The 23075-nt window shown below is 41.6% G+C and overlaps 1 protein-coding gene across 9 annotated transcripts in view; it reads right to left on the bottom strand.

Moving 5' to 3' along the window:
• The window catches only part of SASH1 (SAM and SH3 domain containing 1), a 538649-nt gene that overhangs the window by 25900 nt on the left and 489674 nt on the right, over positions 1 to 23075 (bottom strand). For 7 of the 9 annotated variants that reach the window (XM_017736377.1, XM_017736378.1, XM_017736379.1 and 4 more), the window contains 4 exons: positions 22203 to 22315; positions 20537 to 20638; positions 6278 to 6410; positions 1857 to 2203 (listed from right to left, as the gene is read on the bottom strand). In XM_017736377.1, coding sequence (XP_017591866.1) covers positions 1857 to 2203; positions 6278 to 6410; positions 20537 to 20638; positions 22203 to 22315 — 695 coding nt within the window. Of the gene's footprint in view, positions 1 to 1856; positions 2204 to 6277; positions 6411 to 6623; positions 6942 to 11736; positions 12026 to 20536; positions 20639 to 22202; positions 22316 to 23075 lie in introns of those variants that run through there. The other 2 variants (XM_017736381.1, XM_017736382.1) reach the window with 2 other exon arrangements.

Below are 23075 nucleotides of genomic sequence, written 5' to 3'. Positions count from 1 at the left end.
TATTTTTAATTATGGGGCATCTCTAGAACATATGAGTATGCTTTTTGGTCCAAGATAACCTTATTATTCAACCCACAGAGGGGCGAGCAAGGTTTCTCTCATCATTTTAATATCCTTACAGGAAAACAACATCTTCTGAGTACAAGGTCTGTACCAATAAACAGTGTCCTGTTAGGGGGAAAGTAAGCAGTCAATACAGAAGAAATAGTAAAGCTGCCAAGAGAGAATGTTCTTGGTATTGGGTAGAATAAAAATCTGTGTTTTGTGGCCAAAGAGCAAAAAGGGAACCATGAAGGCCGGTCATCTCCCACAGGTTATTCAAGGAGACCACAGCTGTCACTCTTACACCTTATACCTGAAGAAATTAGGCAGAGACCTCTCAAAAAAAAAAAATTGTTATTAAGAGGAAAAGCTGTTTCTACTGTATTGTTCACTGGAATATCTTGCTTAATGTTATGGGTGCACTGCTGTTTCCATCCACTCAAGTAGGGAACATTGTCAACTAGACAACAGACTAGCTGGCTCAGCTTTGGAGATCTGGCATCAAAGGCAAGTTCCTAGGAAACTCAGAATCACAGTTAACATATGTTATATGATGAAATGTCATCATATAACAAAACTGGATCATACAATCAGGAAGCGGCTTTGGATCCCTATGGAGTGTTCAAATCACTTAATTTCTCACTCTAAGCACAGTTTCCTCTTTTGGCCATCCCCTGTTCCCTCTCCATAATGCTCTGAGGGAAGCTGCCACCTTCATTCCATGGTAGAAGGAAGGAGCAGTAGTGACACTCCTGGTGGTGGTGAGCAGCAAGCAGGAGGGCAGTGACTACATAATGCAAAACTCCACATCTTTCTGCAGCTGTGTATGTAAGGGAAAATACAGATTGGGTGAGTGAACTGATGAGATGCAATCTGAGAAGGGAAGGGCCAATTTAAGGCAACGACAGCTGAAAAGAAATAGAGCACAGCTGAGTAACAATATTACTCTGAAAATGTTGCTCATCTCTTGGTAGAAGAGAATACTGATTCCCAAAGCATCACAAAGAATGTATTTATAGTATCTGAAACCTCCTCTGTTCACTGGTGATCTCTATTTCTGCACTAGGTGAATTAAAAAAGCAGCATTTTGTGATATTTGCTCACTCTCACTGAGTTATTCTATACACACAGAAATGGCAACAAAACTCTTCTCTGACAAGATTATATCAAGCACTTCCCTTATCACCTGCATTACAGTGCTTAAGAGTTCCTAATAGCAAAGAAAGCAGAAGCACTGAATATTAGTTAAAAGTACAAAGCAGAAAGTGTTCACTGCAACCTCATAGAAATTGGAAGACCACCTTCATGGCAACTCTTTGACTCACAGACTTTTGGTGGATTCTCAAGAGAACCCTTTTAGTACAGCGATCCACTGTGGCAGCCCACTTCCTCTTGGCCTCCTCATCCTCCTCCAGCAGGCATCTCCTCAGGTCCTGCTTGTCGGCCTTGCTCAGGGTCCTGTCAGTAACGGGACGCACCAGCTGTGAGAGGTTGAGGTGACTGTACAGGCTTCTCTCCACCACATAGGTGATATTGAACTCGCTGACAGAGGTGCGCCCTCGTAGCCTTCTGTTTGGGAAGCCACAACCTCCACCCCCTTTTGTTTTGTGCCGCAGTAATTGTAGGTCGCAAGTTGTGGGGGATGCTCCTTTCCTAGCAGGGCGCTGGCAAAGAAAAGCTCTGGAACAGGAATAGTTAGTATCCATTTTCTTCAATCGGATCTGCTTCCTTACACTCTGAATCTCCTCCAGGGACACCAGAAGATGGTGCTTGTGCCTGTTGCTGTCATAAAAGCAAATGCTTTCTGTACTTACCCCATGGCTCAGCGAGCCAAGGCTCTTCTTCATTTCCCCATCTGTCAAGGAGCGGCAAACTTTCTGGGACTTCTCCTCTTCTGGGTAAGAGAAAAATGTCCCAAGTTTCTTGGGAGGCTTGATAAGGCCACGGCTATCAGTTTTGCTGAAGGTCTTCACCAGCTTCCGGTTAGCTCCCCAGGTATCAAGACTGCTGGATGAGGGAGAAGTAGTAAGTGAGTCCGAGTCATCCTCTGGCTGCTTTTCACAGGAGCTGTCGAAGTAGAATTGTTTCTTGTGAACTCCAGAGTAAAGTGCTGATCTGTCATCCAGTATAGGAGAGTTGTCAAGTGAGTGCTCTTCCACACCTACAGGGGACAAAAGCAGCAGAACGCTTGTCATTGTTCATAATTCTCTAAGATGTTTCCCTGTAGAGTCTTATTGTATTTATTCAAGATATCACCCATTTAAATTGGAAGAAAACTATTTTTGATGTAAATTGCTCAGAAGTTATTTTTGAGTGGATAAACCTGAAGTACTTCCTTCCATTTGGAAGTGAGAATTCTGGGATGAGTTAACGAAAGACAGGAGACAACATCCTGTAAATAAATTCATCGTTATTTTAAGTTTCTCTCTTTCATCTGCAGCTAAGTAAGACCACAGATGTTCTTACTAACAATCCCTTAGAAGCTGGAACTGGGATCTGTTTTTCATGTTTTTCTTATGATACTTGCATATGATGCTCAGCTCTAGTGAGCTTACAATAGGTCAGAAGTACACACAGGTGTTAAAACCCAAACAAGTACCTCTCAGGTCCAGTTTTCCAATACCTAGTGCTGCTGTGGCTGCAGAAAGGAGTATTTTTTGCAGAAATTTATGGAGCTGAACTCCAGGATGAAATTTAAAGTTCTGGGTTTTTGATGGGGGAAAGTCACCAGTTTTAATCACACAGAATTTATTTAGCAGTTGCAAAAACAAAGAAGTAGGTCAAACTGCAGGTGTGCCAATTTCAACACTGTCCTGGTAATGACAGAAACACTTGGTTTTCACCAAATTTTTCCAGAAAATATTTCACAGGAATATTTTGCAACATAGTACTGGACATGGGAAGATAGCCAGGTTTCCTTTTCGGAATGGAGAAAAGGGAATAAAGAACTTGAAACTGAAATTCCTTTTCACATTTATCATATAAGAAACTTTTCTCTGGTGTTTTCTTTTGAGCAAAGTATAGGCACAGGTTTTAGATGCAGTAACAAGGTAAGAGTCAAAAAAAAGTACACATCCTGCTTTGTCTCCCTGACAAATTTCACAGCATTCATAGCTACGTATCAGACACACACACACACACAAATATGATTGTATTTATTTCTTGCCAAAATAAATTTCTAGCATGACCTGACTTTGCCTTCATCTTTGATTGCTTCCACAGTCTTCCAGCAGAACTAAATTTGAACCATTACCAAACTACCTACGATTTACTAAACTAGCTCATTCAATAACAAGGGATACCCTTCAGATGACAGATTAGCAACCTTGTACAGGATTCCTGCCCCACCTTCAGTTCACTCTGTTGGCAAAACATATTTGACATACATTTGTTGAAACCTAAGATGTTATTTTACTAAGATAAAGCTCACTGTGACATTAAAGGAATAGTGGACCACATCTGACATGGAACTTTCACTCTTGAGAAATTTATTGGGGTAGGTCTGTAGATTGGAGTCTGGTTTTGACACCACTTTCCCTGGGCTGTCCAACTTGCTCTTCTCCCCCTCTACATCTTAATTTGAAGAGAAAATAGACATTCTCCTGGGACTGAGTATGTACTGATAAACAATTTTAGTCCACTAAGTAAATATGTTTTTAAACTGCTTGTAAAATATGCATTGTGTGTCAACACTGTAACAGATGTTATTTGGAGTGAGTCCATGACACAAAGCCATAATGACACAGATGTAGATGTGATGCATTTTTAAGTGCTATATAAGAATGGTGCCCAGGAATTAGGAAGTTTCAGTTATTTAGCTCACTTAGGAGCAGATTAAGACAAAATACATATGGATTCAGATATTGGCACATTCTAGTGAGTATCAGCTCAGCCAAGTGTACATACATTGTGATAACAGAGTCAGTAACAGAAATGTGGAAGAAGAATCTGAGACTAGTGTGCTTTCCTTTAAAATCTACAGGAACACACAAGGGAAATTCAGCAAAGTTGTTTTTGGTGAAGAAATTTTTGAGAAGGATTATTCAGAATGTTTCTTCTAGGAAACTGCATGTCATTTTTCAAAATAAGTCTACTCTTACACTAAACTAAAGGCTGTTGAACAGTAATGAATTTATTTAAATTTTACTGATGTTACTCAATCAAATACTGTAGCCATCTCCCCAGAACCTAGTCACCTAAGATTTCACATTACTTCACATTCGTAACATAGATTCAAAGAATCACAGCAAACATCCAGTCAACTGCAGGTAATTTGGAAGGCCAGACTGCAATCCCAAATCTGACCACCAGATTTTTTGTGATCTTGCATAGCCCTCTAACATATCCAAATGGGAATACAGACCTATATTATTACAGATTAGGATGGATGGCATTTATGAAGCACTTTTAATTTGCCATATAAAAACTTGGGTGTGGAATTTCCTGAAAGAAAAGTCATAGGTATCTACTGCTAAGGTATACTTGGCTACTTAGGGGGCCTTCTAGTTATACAGAAGTTATGCAGCAGTAATCCATGTTGTTATTTAGCAATAACTGGTTCTGCAACAGTTTTCCAAGAGCAAATCCACACAGAAACTCCAGAGTGATAGATAAAGTACAAACTCAGGAGTTACAGATAATTTAATCAAAGAAGCCTAGAGCTAGAGAAGACAGGCAGCAGATGGAGAAAGAAGGAAGGAGAACAAACTTTTTTTTGGATACAATTGTTAGTTCAGTGCTTTTTCTGCAGGGGGCAGGGGTGGAAAAATTCAATGGAAATAAAAACCCTGGAAGGAGTGGCACGCTTAAGTGAAATAAAAACCATGGAAGGAGTGGCACACTTCAGAGGAAGACTGAGGGAAAAAGGAAATAAGGAGGTGAAGCACTGTAAGAGAGGATACAGAGAGCAAGACAGATATTTAATATGCTGAGGAGACAGTCTGGTCCAACTGCAGGAAGGCATCTGCATGCCCAGCAGCCCCTGGGCTGCCTGCTCCTGCATGTGCTCCCATCTCTGGAGCCTCCTCCTGATTGCTCCCTGCAGCTTTTCCCAGACTCCTGGGGAGAGAAGGAGGAGGTAGGACAGATTTCTCTGGGGGCCATCTTTCCCCAGAGCAGTGGAAAAATAGTCCTGTTTTGTTTGTCTCATCTCAAAATCCATGTTTTTGTTTCCAAGGTATCCCAGCTTTATGCTCACCATATGAGGTGATAAAACCTTTCCAGACAGAGACAGCTGCCCATTCCAGAGCTCTAGATGGGCTGTGCCTTCCACGCCAGCCAGTAACACCATCCATAATGTAGGAGAGGCAGGCTAGATCATAGATCTGCCAGCAGCTTCCTGCCACATACACAAGATGCACGTGTTCTCCTTAAATGCACTAGCAAAGAATCGTAAGACAGCTCAGCTCACTGCAGAGCTGAGGGGAATTGGCATACAATGCCGGGAAGGCCACCAACGTAGAGAGATGCCCACAATTCCAGTGAAGACGCAAGCACAGCTGCGCAGAGAGGCTCCTGAGGATCAGGCTCCATTAATCTGAGTGCTCACACATGGATACAGGTCATCCAGAGTTAATTCTGCAGCATGGTGTTCCCAGGGCCTGAACTCTGCTTCCCTTTCCCCCCTCTCCTCTTCCTCCTCCCTTCTCTCCCCCTCTCTGTAGGGAGCAGGGCTCATTCAGAAGCCAAATTGCAGACAGGATCCCCCAGAAGTAGAAGTCACGAGGCAATTGCTATCCCACAAGAATGTCTGATAGAGTTTTTGTATTTCTGCCAAAGGGTGATGCCATGTGGTTCAACTGCACCACCAGCCAGCTGCTACCCTCCCAAAATGAGCAGGAGCTCACCTGTGTGCCACCCCAAGCCTGGGAGGAGGGAGCAGTGTGGTAGTGGCTCCACTTACTTCTTTGCTGAGCTTGTGGGGCAGCTGGCTAGGATTGCTCCTAGGCTCATTCCCTCCCCAGCATGTGGCAGAAAACATAAGCCAAGTTCTGATCTCTTAATGAGGGGCTCTCCAGTGCTGCTCTGAGAATACCAGATCGGCAGCAACCACATTCTAGGCTGTCACTTTCCTCCTTCTAAAGCCTAAAAATTCAGTAACTTAAGGCATGCACAGTAGACAAGGCAGTCATTCCTACCCTCCCTCACGAATACTCCACCCCTCCCTCCCTCAACCCTCCACTTTCTGTCCCCTCTCAAGAGAAACACATACAGTTTTAACCATGTTGCTTTTTACCTTCTGTGCTGGGTTTTTTCATTTCTTCAACTCTTATGAGTTTCTTCCTGACTCTGCGAGTAGAATTCACCAGCTTGTGCAACCTCTTAAACTTCACCGACTCCTCTGTTTCATCATCGGATTGTTCTCTTGACTGGCAAAGAAACAAAAGGAATATTAATAAAGCAGTAGTTCCACAGCTTGCTCGTTCAAGTCAAGTTAACCCAGCTCATCTGCTGCATTGTGTCAATGCAGCTCTGTAACTGGTGTTATATTTTCAGCTCAGGTCAGACAGAAACATTTAAATTACTGAGGGTTTTCTCGTTTTCTTTTTTTTTCTTTTTCTTTTTCTGAAAGCATGACATACCATTTTGATTTCTAAATCTGTGCAACGTAAGATCCTAGGCACTGAAATCCATTCCTGCCCTTGTCTTTCTTCACATGCATTGTGTAATAACTACTTCCACGTCCTCTTCCAGTATGCTTCAGGCAGGGCTCTTTTCCAGGGTTCTTCTTACCATACCAGTTATGCTCCCGTGGTTTAGTCAGTCCCTGGTCTGTCTGGCATCTCAGAACTCGCTGTTTAAACCTGGTTATAGACAGCTTTTCCAAAATGAAGCTCTGTCACTGATGATTTCTCTTTTTTTCCCCCCAGTCTTCCCAGAAAATCAAAAACAGCAGCACAAGAAAGGAATGGGAAGGAAAGGAAGGAGGAGACCTCATCTGCCTCACTCACGGACTGCCACAGCTACAAAATATTCCTTTCCTCCTCCCTGCTCCTTACACTCCTCCTGAAGGCTCTCGAGGCTGGAATTAAGATGGACAGAGCATTCCTCCAGCACTGACCAAGGGAAAACTCTGACCTTTTCAGATATACAGTGCAGTCCATATTCCCCAGCATCCCGTTTCGTTTTGCATCTGATCCAGTATGCTCAGTTCCAGCTGTTTTCCCTCAAGTATCAAACATTACAGAGACAAAAAAAAATTCCCTTCTCTCCAGCAGCAGTGACACAACAAGCTGAAACAATCCATTCCTTGTGAACAAGAAGACAACTTCGATTTTCGAGCCAGATCCAATGTTCAACGTGCTACTTCCTCTGTTTTAATCAGTTCAGAATGTGGAAGGCAGCAGGGGGAAGGGCAGGGAAGGGGAGAGGAGAGGAGGCCAGCAGGGCTCTCCGGCTTGGCCAGGACAGCCCTGGCATCCTGCGCCGCTGCACATTCCTGCGCACAGCACAGGCTCCAGCTGGAGCACGGTATGGATCGTATACCTTACTTTGTTTTCACTCATAGTCCCAGCCAATTCACAGCATTCCTAATGGTCAGCTCTAAAAACCCTCATGCAACTTCCTGTCAGTGCAGCTATCTGGGCTTCCACAGTGTGCTCATCCTTTTTTCTCCTCCTTAATGAAACTTTTAAAAATAAAGATCCCCAACAGATGCAAGCCAAGTAAAAACAAACAAACAAAAAAAAGCCATCCCCTTCTCTTCCCAGCAAAAATGCTGTCTGATTATCTGGAGGATAAATAAGAGGCTGAACATAAAAATGCTTTGTATTTTTGTAGTGCACTTAAATATCAGGATGAGGTACTAAAGGCAGATGCCACGGGGCAGGACACCATTTAGCAGTTGCACTGGTATACTTCCAAAGGCACACACAGAGCCTGAAAGAGCCAGGGCAGCTCTGAAAGCCTACCTCCCAGGCATGCACCTCACAAAGGCCCCAGAACCACACCAGAGCAAACTTTGGCGACTTTCTGCAAGGGCACTGTCAATTACCAATTTCCCACAAACTTTGTGTTACTCCAAAATAAGGAGGAATACCAAACTGACCACATTAACGGCTGTAGGAATTGTCATTCTATCATCCAAGAATTGCATGAATGTGTTTATTGTGGTTACAGACTGGCAAGGAAATTAATAAATTTCCTTCAGGAAAAATAGGACTGTAAAGAGTACCAGGGCTGTTTACATCAAGACAAATTAAGCAACAAGATGAGCATTAATTCAGAGATTATGCCTGGGACAACTTAGTGATACGTCAAACAAGACAGACACATTTAGATAAGATGATGAATGGATTATTGACTGTAATCAAGAAGTTCAGGCAAGACTTCTTGGGCCATTAAGTGCATCCTGGAAAGCAACCATCATGCATATTCTGCACTCAAGATATGTTTATTTTAAATACAATTACTCTAGGGGATTGCTTTCCATCATTACCTTTTGTACACCCTAGGTCTGCAAGACTACTGCTTGTGAAACTGTGAGCTCTGCTAGACTTACAGAACAGCTCATACCTGGTCCTCCCACCCAGGATTTCATTGAAGAATAAACAGCTAGACCTGCTTTGCACCACTGATATCTGATAAGGAACTGGGCCCCCTCAGAGTTATGAAGACTCAACACCAACAACAAAAAAAGAGCTTTTACAATGTCTGACATTTGCATTCACAACTACCACTGCAAAAGCAAGAGTCAAAGTAGCCTCAGCGCAAGGTACTGAAATCAAACCCGAGTGGGTGGTACAGAGGGCACCATACTTCAAAATAAAAAAAGTGCAATCATAATTAAGTGCCAGCTGGTTTTCCCCAATGCTTCAGGACTCCTAGTAGCCTTTTGAGCTGGGGTCCTCCACAAGCAGCGACAGATCCTGTCTATCGCCAGTGCTTCGCAGATAGGCGAGAACAGCTCGAGCTTTGTGGGTAGATGAAAGACAAGTCTCCCTCCAGCAGCCTATTTCCTATCATATCAGGTAGCATATGACAGAGAAATCTTCTACAGAGAAAAACAGTAAGTTTATGCAAAAAGGCCTAAAAATGGTGACTACACCAGTGGTGCCACTCAGGAAACTTTATTGTCAAATAATGCCGATTCCTTGAAAATGAATGCATTTCCAAAAAGGGTTACTCTTCACTTGCTTCCTGTTTTTGAATTAAATTTTTAAGAAAGGCCTTGGAATTATCAAAAGTTTCCACTTTGGCACATGGGAAACAGAGCCTAATTTTCCAGCTCAAGCAATGCTTTCTTTTACAGCTAATATTAAACAGAAAACAGAAATGTAAAGCATTCAGGCCATAACTGACATATTTGGAAATCATTGAACTTCCAGGCTTTGACTTCCCCAACCCACTCTACCTTCCCCATCTTTCACGGTGAACAAATTGCTTTTTTTGGTAGCTGTCCCTGACTTCAGATGAGAAAATTACCCCAGTGTCCCCAAAGTGTGGTGGGCTGGGAAATGGCTTCCTGGACAGCTCTAGCAGCGAGGCCTTGGCACAGGACTTGGATGTAGACAGCTGCCAGCCCCCTCCTGCCCTCTTCCCCCTTCACAGGCACTCCAGCATGCTGCAGCACTGCAGAAGGGTAGATGTGGTCTGTTACAAAGTGGACGTGTCTGCAAGATGCTCAGCCAGAGCCTCTCTGGCACTGGAGGAGTCCCTGCTGCACCCCCTCTGCCAACGCCTCCTGGCCCTGGCACACGGCTGTTCCACCAGGCCAAGCCCTGGTGTCCTTAACGTGCTGATAAAACAGCCAGAGCAGCCAGAGCCCCTCCAGCTCCCTGTACCCCTGTGCACAGCCAAGGCAGGCCTCTCCCTGTGCCCTCAAGGGGACAACAAATGGATTTGCAGTACTGCAAATAGGAACAACTTAACTTCCATCTCCTCCGCTCCAAATTTTTCCATCCGAAAGCCCATATGGCTCAACTTTTAATTACTTTGGCTAATGCTGTATGTAGTAATTCTGTGGTGAATGCTTAAGTGTTTCATTTCTGGTTTCCAGGGCAACATTACATCAGATTGCAGACAGCTGGCTCCACAGCCCTAAACCATAGCAAATTGGCCAAAGCTGATGCACAAAACTTGCGCTGGTTGAAAGCGAGCGCAGGCCTCGGCCGGGCTGCCGGGGACCCAGTGCAGCCTGCGGGGCCCCTTGGCGGGGCTGGCTGGGTGGAGCCGCCCTTCCCGAGCGCCTTGGAGCAAGTGCATCCCTGCATCTGCAATGCTCTCACGGTGAGGAAACCCGCCAGCTCGGAGAGCTTGGCTGCACAAACGCGCGAAGGACTGCAGGGAAACAGGGAATATATTAACAGCATCTGGAAATACCAAGAACTGCATGCAGAGGACTGCAGCCACCACGTACCACACGGCTGGAAAACTACAGAGAGGCCAAGGCCCATACCCACTGCCCAGCTTTTTGCTGCAAACAAACGTGGCCACAAACAATGAAGATGCTGTCAAATCCGTAAGAAATCAATCCCCTCTGCCACCTCTCGCATCCCTTCACCTTGGAAAACTCCCTACTTGTGCACCTCCAAAGGCCGCACTTTGCATCATCTCATATGAAAGATCAAAGAAAAATCCTTTATGCTCAGGAACAAATAGGAAATTAGCACACGTACTCTGACATTCTAGGAGGATTCTAGAGGAGCTCTCTATAGTTCTGCTTCTGGCACCCTTCTTGCTTTCTCTCCTGCTTTTCTCACGCAGGCTCTTTGGTGCTGCTTGCTCAGGAGGCAGGGCACATGCCTTGCTCTGCTGCTCTCTAACATCCAGCCCGTTTCACACGCCACAGAAATAACAATCTTAACCTCCCTCTTTGAGTTAGTGCTTCACAGAGAGAGAGGGAGACAGAGAAAACTAACATTTATTAGCGTACTTGGAATTAATTGGCAAAATGTAAACCAGAAGTAAGTAGCTAGCTTTCGACAGGACTGTTTGGAAACACTTCAGGGTTATAGCAGCAGCCCTTAAAAACAGGCAAAGCTTGGTAGCCATGTCCCAATAAAAATGTGCAAGAAATGCTAGGACAACATCCAGTTAAAGCTATCATAACTGATTGATTTGCTTCAGCTCCATAAAAAACCCCAAACATACATGACATTTACATGAAGCCATTTAGAGAGAGGTTAAAATTTTACAATTTGCTTTATGCCCAGTAATAGTTCAGCCCCAAACTGAAATCTCTTGGAAACCTTCCGTCTAAGAAAAAAGGAAATCTTTTAATATCTGATTAAGCTCAAGCTGCAATTCTTTTTTGCTACCAGACAATTCTTGTTCAGCAAATTGGGGCAAAAAACTACATTTAGATTCACTGACATATCACATCACATCCCCCAGCCCTGGCTAGCTCACCTCAGAACTACAGGCTCTATAATAAATGCAAAGAGACTTTGCTGTTCCCTTTAGGAGATGTAGCTACACATGTCCTTTCTTCTTTCCAGCAGGCTTTACATCTGCCAAAAAATCCCAACCATTCTAACTTTAAAAAGTTTTTATTAAAGATGCCTGGATAAAGTCAGAGACAGAAAAATAGAACAGAAAAGAACTTAAAAGCCCACGGAAAGGAAAAAGAAAACTGAGAAAAGCTATGCATGCTGTGCTGTGCCTAAGAATAACCACAAAAGCCTTTTCTCTTTCTCCCTCCCTGAAACAGGAGGCACATCCTCTCCACATCATGCTACATGCTCAGTGACTTACCAGCTTCGGCATTTATAAGCCTAAAGCTCAGTTTCGAGTACTTTCCCCCGAGTCCTCAACCGCTGTCAGCTTTGTAACCCTAAAATTTAGGAGCAGACACTTCTTCTTTAGTATTGTATTCGCTCTGAGTCCTGCACACAAAATGCCTCGTCTCTGGAGTTACATTATCAGACACCAAACTGGCTCCGATTCCAGTGCTGAATATGTAAAGAAGAAAAAAGCGTGATGCTGGACTCAATTAGCTGTTTTCTGCTCACTGATTGATTCCCCCAGTTACTTGCTAGCTGCATAACTTGCAAGAAAGGCATAAGTCATCAGCTCTAAGCAAATCTTCTATTCACCACAAGGAAAAAAGGGAGTGTTGTACATGGCAAACAATCCCTGTTTTCACTGACGAAGGCTTGCTGACCTCTTGCTGGCCTCCAGTTCCTTAATTACTGTCTATGGAATTTCAGTGAAAGAAAAAAATACAGAGAATCTCTGCAAAGCAAGGATGAAGAGTGACCCTCCAACACCACCACTAGAGTGGAAGCTGTGTCTATAGGAAATATAACTTAAGCCCTTTACCAGGCATTTTTTATTTTCTCTTTTTTAATTCTTTTGACAAAAATCCCTGGAGAATTTCCCTTTATGAAGGACTAATTTGAAAGAAAAATAAACCTTGCTTGAATGTTTTTTAACTTGGTGAACTTAGATACTTTTTTTGATCTTTCCCCTCAGTTTCAGTGCTAGAAAAGAACATAAATAAGAACTAGAAAGAGAAGTGCTCGTCCATAATTAGCTGTGTTGTGGCTTTATGAAGTATTGTAGTGCTCCTTTCAACATCTCCACCTAGGCTGGGCTCTCATCTCCCTTCCTAAGAAACAGACTCTGAGATGCTCAAGTACATTGGCATTCCTTTTACAGGCAACCACACCTTATCCCAAACCTCACAAAAAATCCAGAAGTTGGACATTTCTCTTGGAGCACAAGAAAACAAGGACCAAAACTGCTACTTATTGGGAGCAGTGCTGTCCAGGGGTGGAAAGCAGTAGCAAAGGCATACCACAACAGCATTCTCTCTAAGGCAAGGAAGATTCCCCTCAATCAGGACCACACTATCAGTGGCCTGTTAATCTCGATTCACTGCAAATCAATCACATTGTGAAATCATAACTGGACTAAACATCTATTCCCTTTGATGACTGGCTGATTTTAATGAGCCCCCCAGTCAAATAGCCCTTTTCAATTTCTCCACCTTTGTACTAGTGACTGTACACAACTTTTCTACTCTCCAGCCATCATGTAAGCTAGATTTACTAGTGTCCTGTAGCTGAGTTCTTACCCTTAAATTACTTCAACCCCAAAAGCCTGATGTAAAGCCCTATGGAAAATTCTAAGCTTCAGATAAAACCAGCTAGTGTTCTCCAGTTTCAATAACATACAAGCCTGCATCAAGTGAAACATGACAGCGACTTCCTTGAAATGTATCCCAGATTCCCTTAAAAGTTCATGGCCATGAGTGAAACTGATCTAAGTTTGGGACTTTGCAACTTGAGTTTTGAAGGTTTTGGGTTTCATTAACAAAGTTTCACAGACCTCTAATCCTTGCAGAGGCTGTTTATAGAAAACTGCAGGAAGCTAAGATGTGATAAGCTACATCACATCCTGAAGTTACAAATGATGGCCTCCAAAATTTTAAAGAAAATTAACAGAGGTCATAAATATTTTTTTGCCCAGAGCATGAATTGCAAGGGCTGTGCAAGTCTGAAATGTGCAGTGTCAGCCCCCGTAGGTAACCATGTCTGGGTTTGGTCTGTGATTACTTATAAGAAAATCAAAGGAGCATCCAATGGCTACTTTGGTGAGAGATATATTACACATTAGCTGGTGACGACACTGCTTGCTGAAATCAGTGGGAAATATTTGTCATAAGTAACGAGAGCATAAAAGTTTAATTCTCCCAGGAGGTCTGTCTTGATACAAGAATAGCTGCTTAGACAAATTCCTCTCTGTTAACTGTTTCCAGGTTTCAGTTTAATTTTGTGAAGCACATTGCCGACCTTTGTATCTGCAAGCCAGACACATTTCCTCATGGTGAAGCACTCCTCTCACTGATTAGCATAATTAATTTTAATGACATTACAACTGTACTCATGTACCACTTGTCATAGGTATACGCAGCAGAATGAAGCTCTGTATTACATTATTCTGTATCTGTTACAATACATCATTCTTTTCCAATTCTCCCGCAGACTCCTCTATACATGGAAACAAAAGTCTTTAACAAGACCCTCTCAACTGAATCTTGTGTTTTGGCAAGGCTATGAAGATCCAGGGAGAATTCCTATTCTTTGACATAGGCTGTACTATTAACAAATGGAGTACTCCACTGGAAACCCACCTCTCGACTTCTTGGAAAACCAAGGGTGAAACAGCAATATATGAAACACAGCAAAATTCATATCAGAGAAACAAAGGAAAAGAATGAGAGCCCTTTAGTGAAGGCTGTAGTAACTTAAATTACATTCTTAGAGTATCTTCAAACAATCAAGCTGTTAATGTTACCATCCAAAGCATGAGGAAGGAAACACCAGCGTCAGGGAAGGGGGACAAGTGGTAACCAATGAGCAGGCAATTAAAATTTTCTGTTGTACCACAAGCAAAGATTATTCAGCCTGGGTCTGCCAAACAGGGCAGTGAAACACATGGCTTTTGAGATTCCTAATTCTCGAACTGAGCAAAGCTTTGTTCTAATTTAATAGGCTTGGTCTCAGAAAAGAGGGGAGCAGTGAAACCACATTATGGATTATAGCATCTCCTGCTGGCTGATGCATGGAGAACAGGAAAAAGCTGGTACCACGCCCCCACCCTCTAGGTAATAAGCAGAAAAATTAGGCAGCTGCCAAAAGGCAAAAACAGTACAAAAAAGTGAACTAGTATGTTAGAATAAATATTAAATTAATTTGCCTTCCCACCTCCCATCCTCCTCAAACACATGACCAAACATTTTGCAATAAAGTAAGTCAATAGGGCTTGTCCGAATGCAGGCAAACAGAAGTGGTTATGAACACGCCTAACCGCAGCCGCTGCTTGGGTGTTACTGTAAGCTCTGAGTCATGACAGCAGGAAGATTTTTCTCAGAGACTTTACAACAGAGGAGAAACCCCTATTGGCAGCAAGCAGGAGGTTTATTTGGGCTACATTACTGCCAGCTGCTCAGTACAATCCTGTAGTGACAATGTTTAGTCCCACTAGGGATACATACCTAGCCAAGCTGTATCTGATAACAACAAGGGTGCATCTTGCATGGTAAACAATACTTAAAGAGGTGACCCAGTTTTATTCTTAAATAGTTCGCAGCAATTTCTCCTGCAAATTCTGAAGTGTTCTGGAAAATTTCAGAAAAAATAAGTAAAAAACTCCTTAGAGTGTTCTACAAAACCAAATACAAACACATCAATGGTCTCTTGCTTTGCTATCATCACTCCCCAGCACTGACCTTACTTTGGGTTGTGTCATGGGAACTGTAATGATGATTTGCACTTCTCTCATGAAGGTTTTTGTATTACTGTACCCGTGGGAATTCCTGCTCTTATGCAGAGATAGAGAGAGGGGAAAGATCGTAACAAAACATGCTGTAATTCTGCTACTAGCTTTCACCAAGAGGTGCTGGACACCGTCCCTGTGATCAGTGGAAAAGGAGGGCAGCCAATGCCTCCCAGGACAGTCCCTGTGATTGGCACATAGCGTGGGAATTCACCACTACCATTTTGAAGCATGTCTTATTATAGGTTCTTTCTCATCATAACTGTTACTAAGCACTGACAGTATTACAGGAATTTGGGTAGTAATAATAAATACACCATCCAATACAATGAGGCACATCAGTGCCTTTCAGGAAATCTTAACAGAAATTGGGTCACTAGATTCTTTGGAGCAAAGATGAAAGCTCTGCATTCATTCACAGCCATGCTCAGCAGCAGCTCCCCTCTGTTACTTGAAAGAGCATGCACGGCCTGGAGGCGGCAACAAGCTCTCCAAGAAGAACTAAAACACAGAAATGCTCTTCTACCCTTTAGCCTTTTATGGAAAAGAAACCTTACCAAAAATGGTGAGTCCTGGGATAACAGCAAAACCAGGGCTAACACTTCAAAATATTCACATTGCTTCAAATTAAATACTACTGTTTAAAGTAAAACAAACCTCATCATACTCTACTCTCCATGGATACCCAGTGCTGATTCCCAATATACATGGACTCTGAGCTTATTTCTAACAAATTTAACTGATTATACCAAACGGACTTTTTCCTGTTTATGCTAACAGTTCTGTATTATGAGCAATAGTAATGTCAATCAATGGCTAAAAATTTTAAGAACCCATCAGTACTATGAATAAAAATAAATTTAAAAATAGCTGCATTTAGAAAGCATCCACATACTGAAATATAGTATAACCCTGAATAATGTGGATTTGCTGTAATTGTGCTTAGATTTATTCTTGAGGTAATTGGTGCTAGAGAAGTTACACTTTCATTATTTCTTTTCTTCCTATTCTTCACACTTACCAAACAACACAGTAATGACAGTCATGAGTCAGAGATAATTATATCAGATTTAGTCTTTTGGCCGAGTCAGGTTTGTACAATGGGTAACACAATCCTGATTCAACAGCTTCAGCATCTCTGGGACTGAAATAAACACAACTCCAAGTCCATTCTCATCTGTTACTCTGCCTTTGATGCTTGTAGCAGACACAAACCCAATTCTGCACAGCCTTTCAACTTTTAGCCCCATTTAACCACTTGGTAAAAAAAGAAGAAATAATAGTAAGAACAGGAGCAACAAATGATTATCCCAGTCCAGCTAGAGCTATTGCTGTGTGGACTCAACGCACTGCCATCTGTTAAAAAATGGATTGATAGAAGACGGAAAAAAACAGGCAACACCAGCGGGAATCGTCCCCAGCACTGGCCTCACAGCAGATGCAGATGTGCACAGCCTACTTACAGGTCTGCACCACTGCTGCCACTCTCCTCAGAGAAAACAAATTGGGTGCCAGTTTCCTACTGGTAATGTAGTGATCCTGGGAAAAGAAGTGTTGGGGGGGCAGGGATGTAAAACAGCACTGCAGGCCCCTCCACTGCCCACGTGTGGGCCATATTGTTGGAGGGAGATGCTGCTTTTGTTCTCCCCACTCCTAAATATTATGGCCTCTCTCCTGAGGCTGCTGAGGCACATCTGGTAGGTGGGGTCAGACAAGCATGGCACAGCTCACTGTAGCACCTTTCAAATGAAGGCCAGCTACACTACCTAGAGGTGTGCTGGATGGCTGAGCATTACCCGCTGATCAAAACCAAAATACAGACGATGAGACCAACAAACCAGTTTAGTCCAGAGATAAGTGAAGTTGTAATTAACCTGCATCTACAGAAACTGACACTGAAATTAATTAGTGGTTTGTGTCAGTGTCAGCACATGTATGATACACACTTCTGTCACAAGCTCCCTTGTGCTTCTCTCCATTTCCCCACTCTGACACGAAACATGGCAACTGGTACGATTAGTGGTCTTTAGCAGAGGGCACAGGAAAGAAAGTGACTGACACACTGAACATACTGACTTCTCCTAGTGCTGGTTCTCCAAGCTGGGCTGGAGCCATCCCAGCAAGGGCTCTGGGGATGAAGCAACCCTATTTTAGATGAACTGAGAATGTCAGCCCCCAAAAGTTATCAAATGCGCTTCTATCTTTAAGAAGCATAAAAGGCACCTCAGTGTAAAGAATGTGATACAATTTTAAAGCCCTCTCTTTCCCGGGCGTTCTGACTCCTGAGGACAAATAGGGCCTTATCTACAATCCAGAAAGGGATCCATTTGTAATCTGCACCTGCTTTACATCCTAATGCTTGGCACAAGGCAATGAAAGCTTGTCTAGTGCTACTATGGACTGCTTTCATTGCAACAGAGATGAAACATAAATATTCAGAAATAAACTTGTAAGAAAATGATGAGGTGTTTTAGAGCTTTGATACATACATCTGACTAAAAAGAAAAACAGTTTCAACTGCATACCCACATTAGCAAATAAAGAACACACATACTTTGTTGTGAAACAACGGGACCACAGTGGTGAGACTGAAAGCTAGAAACTACTCTAAAGTGGCAAAGAACCAAGTCACCTACTGACTCGGCAAGGCTTTTGTTTATTTGTTTCTTATGAACAAACAAACAGGACATACAATTAACAGCACAGCACTGACATGGGGCTGCCTCCCTTGGGATGCTGACCTTTCTACTCCTCACTCCTTTGTGGTTCATTTTTAGGGTTTAGTTTTGTTATGGGTACGAAACGCAAGCTTCCATTTCCTGGTACAGTAATTTAAAAGAGTAGAACCTGGAAAACAGAATCCTCAAATCAATGAGAATCTTTAAATCAACACCAGTTATGTTAGTCATAAACACATGATAGCTATAAAAGCTTTTTTAAAAAGTGGTCTTTTCCTAAAATGGAAAACAATAACTAATGATATATGTACTTTAGATATTATTTGTGTGCTGTGGGCAGAGCTGGCTTGAAAGGAAAGAATTACTTAAAATCTTAGAACACTCCAGACATTCTGCCTTCATTTTTAGATTCTCTCATTGCTTAGATTCTAACTTGTTTTTTGTTTTGTTTACAAAATGATCACACTGTTTCATTAAAAACTGCCTAGTAACAACTTGGCTGTGAGACTGAAAAATAAATAAATAAATTTAAAAAGCAAACAGAACCAGAAGAACCATTGCCCAAGGACTTCAAATTCAAACCAGAAACGTTTATTTCAGGGACTTGTATTTTCAATTACTTTCTGAGGTTATAAGGCAGCGGGCTACCTAAAAGTATGTTTTTAATATATGGAAAACCATCTTTGCTTCATGGCCTATATAAAATGAGTGGGGTAATTTTAAGTTGAGGTTCCAAATACACAGAGTACAAATCACACAAATGGCACTGAAACCATTTGGGAAAGAAAGGGCTTGAAAATGGAATCATCTTTGCATGTCTCAAAAGCTGGTCATTGCAGATTAGTAGAGATGTCCTTTGGCAAAAAAATCTGGGTGAACACATATCCTATTTCTAGACATACCTGATACTTTTCATTGTTTGTTTTTCCCTTTTGTTAATTACAGCCCAAAGTCCTTCACCCCAGTTAACCCCAGTTTCATTCTTTTCCACAAAAAAAAAAAAGTCAAGCTGAGTTTTGTTCTAACATGTAGTTTCATTTCTGCAGATGATCTTGTTTTCCTTTGAAGGCAAGCAGTTTCACAGCTTCTGTTAAAGGCAATCGAGACAAAAACCAGGAGGCAAGAGCAAAAATCTTGAGAATTATCTACAGCGATTGAATAGAGATCCCCCACTGAAGTTAGCAGAAAGTTGGTTAAAATCCTACCAGAACAGCTCTTGGCTCAAAATGCAAAGATGGCTTAGGAAAAAAAATTTAGAGAAAAGGTGCCAAGTCATTCCTTTAGAGAAGAAATACTGAATCATGTTCAGTCCTCAAGAGATACACACAGCTTTCAGTAAATTCAACACAAGCATAAACCACTACCAGAACATTTAAGAGAGAAATGCAGTATCCTTCTGAGATTTGACCATGGTAAGTGAGAGTTTTAAGGGTTTTATGCTATAGGTACCCTGGACAAAAGCCTTAAGAAGGGAAAGTTCAAGCTATAAATACTAATGGGGAAAAGATCAAGACATCTTTCAGCTGGCTAAACAATCAGTGCAGGAGAGTCAGGATGCTTCCTTCTCTATTCTTTGTACATTTTTGATATATCAGAACAGAGTATAAGGCAACATCACTTCCCCTCTGCTCCAGTGTAACTAAAGATGGGCATATTTTTGTGAACACAAACAACAAAATCTTTCTCTGCTACCAAATATGTTAAACATCTCATAAAATGACATTGCATTCCCTTTTTCATTTAGGAAGGAGGAGCAAACCGGCTGCTACAGTTCGCAGGAAATTCCACTGACAATAAAATAAATAAATCAACCAATGGTCTCAAAAGCCTATGATTCAATTCTATGGGTTACAAAGAGCTTGAATTTGACAGTTGAATGTGTTCTTCTCTAAGATTTATCTGTGAACTTCCAATTAGAGAAATGAAGTGGAATAAACTACTCAGTGGAAATGAAGATATCTGGAAGGAAAAATTAATTAATTCAGTATGGCATAACACAAAGACTGTCTGGTGCCCATAAAAACAACAGAAGTTAAACAGCTCAGAAGCAAAAACAAGGGAGGAAAGCTGCCTTACTGCTTATGACAAAAGCCACAAACTCTGGGCTATGAGTTTGCTAATGCAGAGACAGAAGTGTTTGAAGGCAGCAGGCAGCTAGGACTTAGTCAGACCCTCATCTAGAATGTATTGTCAAGGGCTAGAAAAGACTGAGAAACTCTACTTGTGAACCAGCAACTTCTCGTTTAATGACCTAAAAGCCCTTTTCTGTGCATTTTGTAACAAGGGGATTTTTGCTGGGGACCACTTGTGTTTCAAAAGCTCAGTGACAAAGGGCTAGATTAAAAAAAAAGAGGAAAAAAAGAAAAAAAAAAGAGAGATTATACAATAGGACTGTTGAAGTCTATGCCAACAGATTTTGAAGATTTATAATGCAAGTTAAAGATTTGCTGCAGACAGAACGGAGCATTGCAAAGTCAGTGACACATTTGCTATTAAGGAAATTGCCAGGTAAATCAGGATATTTCGGTACTTCAATGAAAGAATTTAAATATTAGATGACACTGGGGAGCTATATCACAATGACAGGTACTTACATTACAATTGGAAGACCCATCAAGTGTCGAGTAAGAACCATCAGGCCATTCTGAACCATCTACACTGCTTGATTGCCTGTGCTGGGCTTCATACTCTTTCAGCTGAAATTTGAAAAGACAGAAAGAATATTTTCCAGTGACAAGAAGATATTAATCTTCATTAAAATAGCAAGAGTTAATGTAATTTCATTTTTTTCCCTGTATCATTGTGGAACTGGGAAAAACTGAACTTTTGCACTGCATGTCTCACTTACTCAAAATAAATTGACTTACAACCAGAAGTTCTAAAAATGACTTGTTTTTTTTTCTTAGAAGAAAATGATCTGTAAATACTGAAATTTGATGAGCTATTGTTAGTAAAACAAAAATTACACATCCCCATCTCAGAGGCACAGTTTACAGTGGACAGACTAAATCACAGTGACCTGCCAATTTCCTTCATAAAGAAAATGATCTGCACTAAAGACTAGGAACCATCCTTTGTAATTAAAAAAAAAAAAAAAAAAAAATCTCTCCCATTTTCCAGTAAAAGGCTTCAGACAAAACCAATACTACAGGAATCAAAGTGTTGAAAGGATCAAGAACCCGTATTAAAAAAATAAAAAATGTTGCTAGTAGCTCAGACCACTAGAGGGAAACTCTACCAGTTCATATATGAGCTATCAGATCAGGTACAACCCCACCAAATTTTAACAGCAGAGAAGAAAAAGAATTCCCAATATTCCAACACAATAATTCTAAAATTTTGCATTTTTTTCATTATATGATTTCCAGCAAAGCAATACTTTCTTCAGATACTAACATAAATTCATATTCTACAATCATCTATTTCACGATGTAGTGTGTTGATAAAGATATTTATCTGACTGCCAACCAATCTATATGATGTTTTCTCTAACGGAGCCCATAGAGAATACCCTGTGTTCCATCACAGTATTTTACACAAAGGTTGTGTGGAAACTTTAACCCTCTTTTGGCTCCTGAGCAATTAAAACCTTGGCCCTATTGCTGCACAAATGCAGTATCTTATAGTTCTTTTTCTTGTGGTTTATTAACATTTAGAGTTTATAAAGAAACCCTTGTGACAGCCACTGCGTTGTATATCTGACATAATGTCATATGCCAAAAATGGCTAAATATGTTTTCTTGAAGGTTATTAAAGTAAAAGGTCACCTTTTTGACTAAGAAACAAGCAGAAGAAATTTTAGCTTAAAGGAGAATAGTAAGAAATATAAGTGTGCTGGATCAAGTAAGGCAAGCTCAGCAAAACCTGAAGCATTTCTATTAGTACTTAAACCTATGAACATACTTGATAAGTAAGAGCTAGTACAAGTGAGAGAGATTCCTCTCCCTCACTTTAGACAGCTGCAATGAAAAAGTCTACACTTAATCTTTTCTCTGATTACCACCTTTTATTGTTAAGGGAGAGAAGCAATGCTTTTAGGACTCTATTAATTTACCATGTACTGGATATCTATTTCTGGTTGAGCTAAATCTCAATAAACAAAGGAATTGCTATCTAATTTATGATACCTATTGCAATGGGGTAAACAGGCAGGCCTTCTCCACCTTCTCCTGTTTTGTGAACAAAGTAAAACTCCAGACTGATATATCCTACGTTCCAAAACATGTTTGTCAAGGATATTGAAGTATGCACATATCATACCCTAGCAAGTGCTTCCTCAATGGTGATCATCTTCTCTTTCACCATCATCATCAGCTGGATCCGTTCCTCATCGCTCATTGTGATCTCACTGGCCACATAACCGACATCCTCTCCTGCACAAAAAAAGCAAAAATATTTTAGACACATGTAAGAATTCATGCACAGAGCAGGGTACACTGAAACTGGATTTTTCCCAGTGCTCTGAAATCTGGTTGCCACGTGGATCTGGCTGGCCAGAAACAGACCCTCCCCAGAGCAGGCTCATGGTATGATTTTAAAGAACTGAATGATTTTTGAGATAACTGAGCAGTAATAGGAAGCAAATTAGAACTAAAAAACTAAGTCTGCTTTGACACTGAAAGCAAGCAAGCACAAAAAGGAGAAATAAAAAACTGACCATCATCACATGGTTATTGACCCTGAAAGATAAGAATTAAAAGAGAAAGTGCTAATGCTGGAAAAGTCCAGCACTCACCTGCCAGAACCTGCCTGCTGAGGAATGCTGCGCCGGGCCCTTGCAGCTCTCTGCTGTGGACTGGCCACTGCTTGTGATCTGTCCAGACTGTCTAATCGCCCACTAAGCTGGCCCATGGTGCCAGATGTACTGGACTCTCCTTCTGGTATGTGCTTGGCATGTCAGCACAGACAACTAGAACTTGTCTCGAGAACTGCAAGGACTCACACTTAACTGAAAGTGTGCCCCTTTTGGACCTACTAAATGGGCTTTTGTCATCTTTCACAATCCATCTGAACACACACAGACATAGAGAAGCATCTGTTTGCAACATAAGAATCTAACAGATACACACGGGGAAACAAAAATTTTCTGTGTGAAGAGAAGTACTTAATGCAATCCACAGCTGCATCTTATGC

The sequence above is a fragment of the Corvus brachyrhynchos genome, unplaced genomic scaffold, assembly GCF_000691975.1.
Source record: "Corvus brachyrhynchos isolate BGI_N302 unplaced genomic scaffold, ASM69197v1 scaffold595, whole genome shotgun sequence".
Taxonomy (NCBI): Eukaryota; Metazoa; Chordata; class Aves; order Passeriformes; family Corvidae; genus Corvus; species Corvus brachyrhynchos.
The sequence above is the reverse complement of the archived record's forward strand: the minus strand, read 5'-3'. Positions and strand labels throughout refer to the sequence as shown.